The 8943-nt window shown below is 47.3% G+C and overlaps 1 protein-coding gene across 1 annotated transcript; it reads left to right on the top strand.

The window, feature by feature from the left end:
- The first annotated feature begins 408 nt into the window (after positions 1-408).
- Positions 409-6244, top strand: LOC101780605. The gene is made up of 9 exons (XM_004975291.3): positions 409-1531; positions 1622-1923; positions 2934-3003; positions 3160-3968; positions 4040-4195; positions 4293-4527; positions 4608-4678; positions 4763-4885; positions 5425-6244. The coding sequence occupies exons 1-9, from the start codon at positions 817-819 to the stop codon at positions 5791-5793; spliced, it is 2850 nt and encodes a 949-aa protein (XP_004975348.1). The 5' UTR covers positions 409-816; the 3' UTR covers positions 5794-6244.
- Positions 6245-8943: the final 2699 nt, after the last annotated feature.

The following is an 8943-nucleotide window of genomic DNA, read 5'->3' as shown; positions in this document are numbered from 1 at the left end:
CTGGAAGTTTCGGCAACCACATGAGGGTGAATGTTGGTGGGTGCCACGGTAAGCTTCGTTTCTGCTGCCGTTGTCGGGCGGAGTCAAATCTGCTTGAAATGTGGTTGAGTTCGGCGCATGTTGATGTCCAACCGACCGATGTGTTGTTTAGTTGAATTGAGTGCTATTACGTGGTGCGGTACATGTTGATGACCTAATCTAACCTGCCCGTGTGTTGTTATTTTTTCATTTTATCGTTTTCGTCCTCTTTTTAATATATTCGACAGCGCTGCAGGGTTCGTTTAAAAAAAAAAGAAGAGTAATTTTTTAATATAGGAATATATGAAATGAGATGGAATGGTGCCCCGGTCCGTTAACCACTGTCAATATGGGGCCCGCATGTCTGTCAAAACAATCTCACCTCCCTTCCCTTCCAATCTTCCTCCCTTCCGCCGCAGTTGCCCAGCCGCCGCCGTCTCGCAGCCTCCCACATCGCCCGTCCTCCTCCTCCCCACACCCCCACGGCCCACGGCCCCAAGCCCTCAACTGCCTGCCGCGCTGCCGTCTCGCAGTCCTCCGCCGCCCGACGCCATCTCGCAGCCCCCGCATCGCCCATCGTCGCGCAGCCTCGCAGCTGCTCGCCGCGGCCATCTCGCCACGGCCAATTCCAGCATCCCAAGTGGAAATTCCTCGCTCTCCAAACCCGTTCCTCTGTTCCGTCTGGCTCGCGTCCTGGCGTCGATGCCCACGGCCTTCCCCATTCCGCCCAATTAACACAAAGGAAGCGCTCAATTCCACATCGATCCGACGATTTAGGGTTTCCCTCGCTCGCCGCCGATGAAGGGCGGCCGCCTTCGCCGTCCGGAGCCGCCGCAGGCTCATCTCGCCACGGCGGCGGCGGCGGCGACCCCAGCCCCAGCCCCCAATCCCGCCGATGACTGGGTCGACGGCTCGTGGACGGTGGACTGCTCCTGCGGCGTCACGTTCGACGACGGCGAGGAGATGGTCAGCTGCGACGAGTGCAGCGTGTGGGTGCATACGCGGTGCGCACGCTACGTCCGCGGCGTCCACACCTCCTTCTCGTGCCATAGGTGCCGGAGGTCCAAGCAAGCCCCTTCCTCCGCCGACGAGGCCGAGGTCGCCGAGCTCCTCGCTGAGCTGCCCACCCACCGCCCACCCCCGCTGTACCGCCGCTGGGCCGAGGTCCCACTCCCCGCCCGCGTCCACGTCCACGGGCTCCCAGGCGGGGGCGATGCTGCCCTGTTCCGGGGCGCCCCGGCCTTTTCTGCCGCCATGTGGCGCTGCACCGGCTACGTTCCGAAGAGATTTGGCTTCCGCTACTGTGAGTTCCCCTCCTGGGCTGACGAAAACGGCGGCGCTGATGCTCTGTTTGCAATGGCTAGAGAGAAGCCCAGGGAGATGGCTGATTCTGTTCCGATAGGTATTGAACCAAAGAAGGAGAAGCATTACGTCCGAAGCCTAAGCTGTCGTGGCAAGAAGATTGACGGCGATCAGCAATCAGTGCCTCCTCTGACCGAGGCTAAGAAGAGAGGTGAATAGTTTGGGCACGATTTCTTGTTTAATTGATGCACAAAGAGCATTATTATTTTTAAGTTTTCAATGTGTTCCCTATGTGTTGCAGAGCCTGCTAGTTGGAAGGATGGTTGTCAGCAGAGTGAGGCCTGTGCCATTCGAGATGCCACTCGTGAGGATCGTTATGCTGAAATAAATATGGCCAGTTCTGATTTACAAACCATTAAAACCAAGAAGAAGATGGAGAAAGCCTTGGAGTTAAGTGGAGAGAAGAAAAGCTCTGAGCAAGTTCCTGGGATCCTGAGCAAGGATGACAAAAAGGTGCCGTTGAAGTTGGAACTTTTATCTGGAGTTAGAGCTACATCATCTGTTGTGGAACAAGAAGTGCACTCAGGATTTGTTGGGGTAGAGGTTAGTATCTCACGTATGAATATTGCATATGACTAAATATATCGCTTAATTGTATGATTGGTAGATTTAATTGTTTTGGCACAATAGAAAGCTGTGCTGTTTCTGCTTTAGGTAGTCTGGTGGCTGGGCACCCAGTTGTGGTGCCAGCCAACCAGGGCTCAACCCTGGGTCATGCAAAAAAATGGCCCCTTGCCCATCGGAGATACATGTGCTGCAGCCTGCAGGTGCATCCTGGGCAGCCGGCTTTCGGGGCCTTTTCTCAACCCTGAAGATTGATCATCCCCTCTTAATGCAATGCCTTGGGAGAGGTCTTTCCCCCAGGGGTTGAGTTTCCCCCCCTACTTTATGATGTGTTGCTGGCAATGTTTCAACCTTGGATGAGATGTACTGCTGCACTGCAGTTGAATATAATGGACCAAAGATTTCACAACTAAATGAAATCAGAACAGAGATGGAGCTTGTCATAGTGTTCTCGTTTTGCTCCCCTGTTTGGATCTGTTTCATTCATGTATTTCGTTTTGATATATCAACCTGTAGTCATAAAATTGTAATGTTATTAATTATTGATGGGTTCATTGTAGTGTATCAGCTGTTAGTTCCAGTGGTACAGTATATTTTGGTATGAGAATGCACAACAGTTTGCTATCTGACAGTCATATAACCATTTTTTTTTTCATTTTGTACATCCTTTGAAGTAAACAAAGTTTATATTGCTATCATATGCGGAGATTTAGTTTGCATTGTTATGTCATTTGAAGCAGAATTTTTTTTTTGGGTTCTCATGCTTTTTATATGACTACATGCACATTTACAGTTCCATGGTAAATTAATAAAGTAGATGTTTCCATAATTTAATTTGAACTTGCCTAGATGTTCCATTTAAAAGAGTGAGTTCTTTGTGTTTTTGGTATCTGAAGTCCCGTTTATTATCCTATTTACTCTATTAAGTTAGCTTAGTTATTACTACATTTTTGTAATATCAGTTCAACACACATTGTGGCACAATGCAGGTTACTGTGCATAAGCAACAATCAGAAGGGGATCACAATGCGGGCTTAAGATCTGGCATAACAAGTTCAGGTAACTCAAGTTCCTTAAGACACTTACCTGATGCACACATGTTGATGGATATGTAAATGCGTATGAAACTCAGCACTGCCCTATTGCTTGGAGCCTTCTATAGTTATCAGAATATGTGATGACAACCATCCAATGAAAATATGATAATCTGTGCAGGTGCCATCAAAATGCAAGACATGCAGGACCTTCAGAAGCAATCAAACCAAACTTCAAATATGCAGGATGTTGCTGGTGCACCAGATTTACAGATTGGTCAGTCAAAGTCACAGATCATGAAAGCTGAGCCTAGTTCCCTGGAAAATGAGACAGCTAAGTGTATCCAGTTGGTAAGTGATGACCATGAAAGCAATAAACAAGGTCTAGGGGACACTGCAGGTTTCCCAATTGTCCAAAGAGATTCATCCAAATTAAAATATGATTCAGTATGTCGTGAACATCCAAAATCTGAAACACAGCACACAGTTGTTGAGCATCCTAGCTCAACTTTGGGTTCTGCAAAAGTTTGTGCATCTAAAGAACCATCATCAGCAGGGAACAGTGATCATTCAAAGAAAGAGGAATTTGTTGCACCAACTGACAGCAAACATGATTCTGCAAAATTTTCTGAAGATAGTTCCCAGGAGGTGGGAAGGTGCTCTGAGAAAGTTCAACTGAAAGGCTCACTGCCTTCTGCACCAAAATCATCTCAAGCTAGTAGAATACATGTGTCTACAGTCAAACCTAGATTACCAGTATCAAAGGAGCAATCGCAGAAGATAGCCATCACTGAAGGCACCTCAGCAAGATCATTCCATGGAGAAGTACCACCACTGCAATCTCGTAACAAGCCAGTAGCTTCTAGTTCTTCCCAGAAAAAGGACAAGATCCACCACCGCATTATTAATGTCACACAAGAGACCTCCAATAACTCAGCATCAACTGAGCTGCGACCATCTGATTTGACTGCTCCATTGAGTGATGAACAGGTATGAAGTTTGTCCAAACTCCAATCTTAGTTTAGCTTTTATCACCCTTTTCATAATTTTTTCCCCCGCAGCTTGCATTGTTGTTGCATCAACAATTAAACAGCTCCCCCAGAGTACCGAGGGTGCCACGTTGCCATCAAGCAGCTGGTACGCAGATGCTTCATCCAACTGGAGCTACTGTTTTTTCTAAGCGCTCTTCAGCACATGGAGGAAGGGATCATGCAGCGGTAAGGTTACTAGCACCTGGAGGACATAAGAGTTTCTTTTCATGTCAATTCATCATTTCTTGGTTTCTAATGTTGTGATTCTTCCCTGGGAGTGCAGGTTTTAAAAAAGAGAAACAGAGAGGATTCAGTAAAAGATAGTGAGGACACCAAGAGGATAGAAAAAAGACATAGAGATGCTAGCTCAAAACATGCTTCTTCCGCGAAGGACTCATGCAGATCAGCTGAAAATGTAGCATCAGAACAGAAAATTCGTGGTATATGTTCAACTGGCACTGACAGTGGTTTAGCCAAGGATGATTTGATCGATAGCAGTGTTTCACACAATTTACCTGGTATGCAGCTCAAACTGCTCAGTTCATCTCTTTTTTGTACAATGTAAGTTTTTTAAGCGTGCCATATATTCTATGCACAGGATTGATTGATGATATTATTAGTAAAGACAAAAATATATCATACAGGGAACTCTGTGATGCTATTCATCAGGTATGTTCTTTTTTTTTTAAAAAAATGGCCACATGTCTATATATTCTTTGTTACCATACTTAATGTTGATCTTTTACTTTTCAGCATTTAAGGGATTCAAGGAAACCTAGTGGGGGAGATTGTGCGTATCCCAGCTATTTGCATGCCATCAATGATTGTCTTAGGAAGAGGAGGGAGTGGGCTTACCTTGTTGATCAGGCTTCAAAGGTCAGCTTGTGGCCTTATCTTTTCTTACCATTTTATCTGGTTGCACTGTCCTGTATTGCAAACTTCTGATTTCCTCCTTCCATACCATAGAGACTAGAGAGTTGATTTGGTTTTGTGTTCTAACATGTGGAGTTGTGTCATTTGGCATATATCTTGCTATTTGCTGAATACATCTCAAGTTTTCAAACTTCACTCATATTATTAACCAAATTAGCTGCCTTCTCCCACGACATGATTCCATGCTAAGTGACATCATTAGTAAGCTTCCAAGTTCCATGCCCTTTTCCTGAAACTTGCCTTATTTTAAAGTTCCAAGAAGATAACTGAAGCCCAGAGGTGTGGGTTTCCAGATATACCAGCAAATAGTAATCCAAACTATCTTATTTTAAAGTTCTATTTTGTCCCAAAAATAGCATCTTGCTGTAGTATTCTTGTCAATACTAACATTTTTGTATGGTTTGGTAGCTGAATATTTATTTTATTGATGTTCTTTCTTTACTTTGATGTTGAAGAATCGTTTTGACCAATTTTTGTTTCAGATGAATTCAAATAAGCGGCGGAAAGGGGAAAACAACTCTTTGTTGGCTGACGTACTAGAAGTAGAGAACGCGAGGAATGGGCCTGAAAGGGATTCAGAGGGGAGTGCTGATTTGCATCAGGAAGACCTTCCTAGGGGCAAACGGAAGTCTCGGAAACGTAGGCGACTTGAGCTCAAAGGTAGGAGAGTCAGGGATACGAGAAAGAGATCAAGCATTGGTTCATCCTCAGAAGATGCTGCTGCCACCTTGTCTGATTCCAGTAATGATAAAAATGATACCCCCATGGCTGACGTGAACCGAGAAGATAATTCTGTTGCTCAGGAAACTGGTGGTAACATAGAAGCTAAGAGTGCAGATTCAAGTTCATAGTATGTTGAATGATGCAGCGATGCTTGTGAATACATACATATGAATGGGACTGAGTCCTTTGGGGGATTTTCTTTATGGTCAATGGACAATGGTTGATTGATTCTTTTGTCCAACAGAAAGAAAAGTGGGAACTGCAGCCTGCATCACTATTCCTCCAACAATTCTGTTATGTGCAGCAGTACCGTATGTATTGCTAGTCAAGATTTGTAGCCTAATGCCAAATTGCCAATAGGACAGAATTAGTTGTCTGGGATACTAATCTTACTAACAGTGGTCACTCATGTCGTTTTGCTTAGTTAGTGTATGTAAAAAATTGAGTAGACACTTCTGCTTCCGAGTCTGATAAAATGTTACTCCCTGCAGACAGCAGAATATAGCTAATTGCAATTTGCAAGTTAGTTTGGCTGTCCGAAACATCAAGTAATTCTAGTAGATTGAAATAGTTGTGGTCTGCTTTTGCATGTTCTTCAGGGCAAGTAACTGCAGCGGGGCATCTTGGATCGGGCTTTCGCCCATTATAATTTCTTGGAATTGTTAAATGCTCTGCGGTATTTAATCTGCAAATTGCTTTGTAATCATTGCTGGGTCATTTTGGTATGATCTTACCTGATGGACGGTCTCGAGGCTCAATGCTCATCTATCTCCTCGGCAGGATACTTTGTTCCGTGGGGCCTCCTATATAGTTTTCAAGTGCTTTAAAGTCCATTAGACTCAAATTAGAAGGTTCAACATTTTATATCAGATTCAACATTTATTTAAAATCTGATCAACATTCGCAAAATACTTGATTCAACATTTTATGAAACATACATCCAACGTCGCGGCAGCCACAACGGCAGGGGCCAGGCGGTGGCGGCGGCGGCATGGGGAGGGAGCTAGAATTGAGAGAGATGGGGTGCATCGAACATGAATCTTAAACAATGGGAGAGAGATGGGGTGCATCGAACATGAATCTTAAACAATGGGAGCCATATAACCGATGGGCTACTGGAAGCCGTATAATATTGGCGTTGTTCGGAATTTTTTATTTTTATATTTGTTATTTTACGATTTTGCAGAAATAAATAGTCAAATGAAAAATTTGCAAAAATAGACTTACGTTGCTGCTTGAAACGGTGGTAACGGACTACCCCCATCTCAACCGACGGTGACGGAAGCTACCATCGGGTGAAACGGGCAGTAGCTTGCTTGCCGCCACCCCATCTAGTGGGCTGCACAAGGAATCCGGTGGGGGCGCGGCTCCGCCAGCTGATTTGGCGGTAAGGAACGCTTCTGCCAAATGAGCCGGCAGTAGCTCCCTAGGCGCGCAAACCCAACAAGCACGGGTCCCTAGGCGCGCGGTGGCAAAAGCTTCTTCGTACGAGCGTGTGGGGTGGAGCCACAGCCCACAGGCGGACAGGCTACCCCGGGCTGAGCAGTGCGCACAGTAGTAGTGTACGACAGGCGGCCGCTTCCTGCAAAGTAGCAAAGGGCAGGCTTTGAACAGCTACCGCCGCAGCTGCTGAACAGCTCCGTACGATCGATATGCATTTGTTTTATCTTCCGATTCCCACTACCATGGATTCTCCAAATCTCCATGTAGATCCTGAGGTCCAAGCCTAGTACAAGTCTACAGAATGGTCTAGCACTCTAAGGTCTCTAGCTGTGCGCTGTGCTTTCACTCTCTGCTGGTTTGATTCAATAGCCGATTGGACGCAAGCAAAAGATATACAAGCGTTGGCATAGGTCTATTTCTATAAATTTTTCGTTCCACTATTTATTTTTTGCAAAATCGTAAAATAAAAATATAAAAATAAAAAAATTCGCGTTGTTCCGTGCGGTAGGATTAAGAGCCGCGACATAGCCCAATAGCCCAACTGCCTATCGTCAGCCATGGACCAAAACCCAATAGCCCACATTACCAAGTTGATTTGGCCCAAGACTATGTAAGCTAATATAGGCCACGGGGGTTGTTAACAAGTTTTTGCCACGTTGGGAGGGGGCTCATCTGAGTGGCACTGTCGATGGAACTGACAAGGAGATAGGTTTTTCCATAAAAAAGACCTAACACATAAATCCTGTACAGGTACGCTGACTAGTACTAAGTTTCTGGAACAATAAGATTGCAACAGGAAGTCAGAAGGATACCGCAAAACCAAAGCATCCCAACTGTGCTTTCAACTGAATGAAGATGTATTTCTTTAAATGCCGTAGCTACCCCTTTCCCTTTATATAACAATCCAGATCTCTATCGCTGCATTCCCTTGGCCGTCCGTGCCGCAGCCCAAGCCCACGATGGCGAAGCGCCGCCGCAAGAAGAACGCCATGGCGCCCAGGCAAGCCAAGAGGACGAAGGCAGCCATGATGCCGTCGGTCCTCCCGCTGCCGGACGGCCTCGTCGACGCCGTGTTCCTGCGGCTGCCGGCCAGGACGGTGGCCGCGTGCCGCTGCGTCTCCCCGGCCTGGAACCACCGGCTCTCCTCGCCCGCCTTCACGGAGGTCTTCCACGCTTTCTCGGCGGCGGCGGCGCGCGGCGCCCCGACGTTCGTGTCCGTCCCGGTGGACCCGCGCGAGCACGACCGCACTATCGTCGCGACTCGGTCCCCACCAGTACCTCCCGGTACGAGGACTGCCCCAGGGTGTTCCTGGGCGCCGGCAAGACGTGCAACGGCTTGTTCCTCCTCGGCAGGCCGTGCTAGGGGCCTTCGCCGTGTGCAAATCCCTTCACCGGCGGCGTCCTGCGGCTCCCGCCACGCCGCCCGGAGTGGCTCCTCCACAGCGCGGGCCTCGCCTACGACGCCGGCGCCGGGGCGCACAAGGCCGTGCTGCTCCTGATGTACCTCGAAAGCCTTTTACACATACCCGGCATGGAATACGGCACAGAATTCGTCAAACTTGATCGAGTCCGATTATGCAATTCTAGTGTGGTAATATTACTCTGTTGGTCAACTCCAAAAGTTCCTTAAAATTGCACCAATACCTTATTTAGGGGGAAAAAACTGGAAAAAAATTCAGTGCATCCTCCCCGCACGCGGATCCCGTGGGCACCAGCCTCCTACTGATGACGCGTGTCCAGCAGGATGTCCGCTCGGCTCCGTTCCCAGCGCGTGGCTCGCACGTCTTCGGCTCATAGCGGACGAGTCCACGACGACGTAGCGCTCGGCTGGCAAG

This window comes from Setaria italica, chromosome VII, assembly GCF_000263155.2.
Source record: "Setaria italica strain Yugu1 chromosome VII, Setaria_italica_v2.0, whole genome shotgun sequence".
Lineage (NCBI taxonomy): Eukaryota > Viridiplantae > Streptophyta > Magnoliopsida > Poales > Poaceae > Setaria > Setaria italica.
Note: the sequence above shows the minus strand (reverse complement) of the source record. Positions and strands in the feature narration are given on the sequence as shown.

Bases quoted from the DNA above. Each gene is read 5' to 3' on its own strand.
- LOC101780605 (XM_004975291.3), top strand. From the start codon at position 817: ATGAAGGGCGGCCGCCTTCGCCGTCCGGAGCCGCCGCAGGCTCATCTC. The intron at 1,924-2,933 runs GTTAGTATCTCA...GGCACAATGCAG, and splicing joins CAGGATTTGTTGGGGTAGAG to GTTACTGTGCATAAGCAACA. The intron at 3,004-3,159 runs GTAACTCAAGTT...TAATCTGTGCAG, and splicing joins ATCTGGCATAACAAGTTCAG to GTGCCATCAAAATGCAAGAC.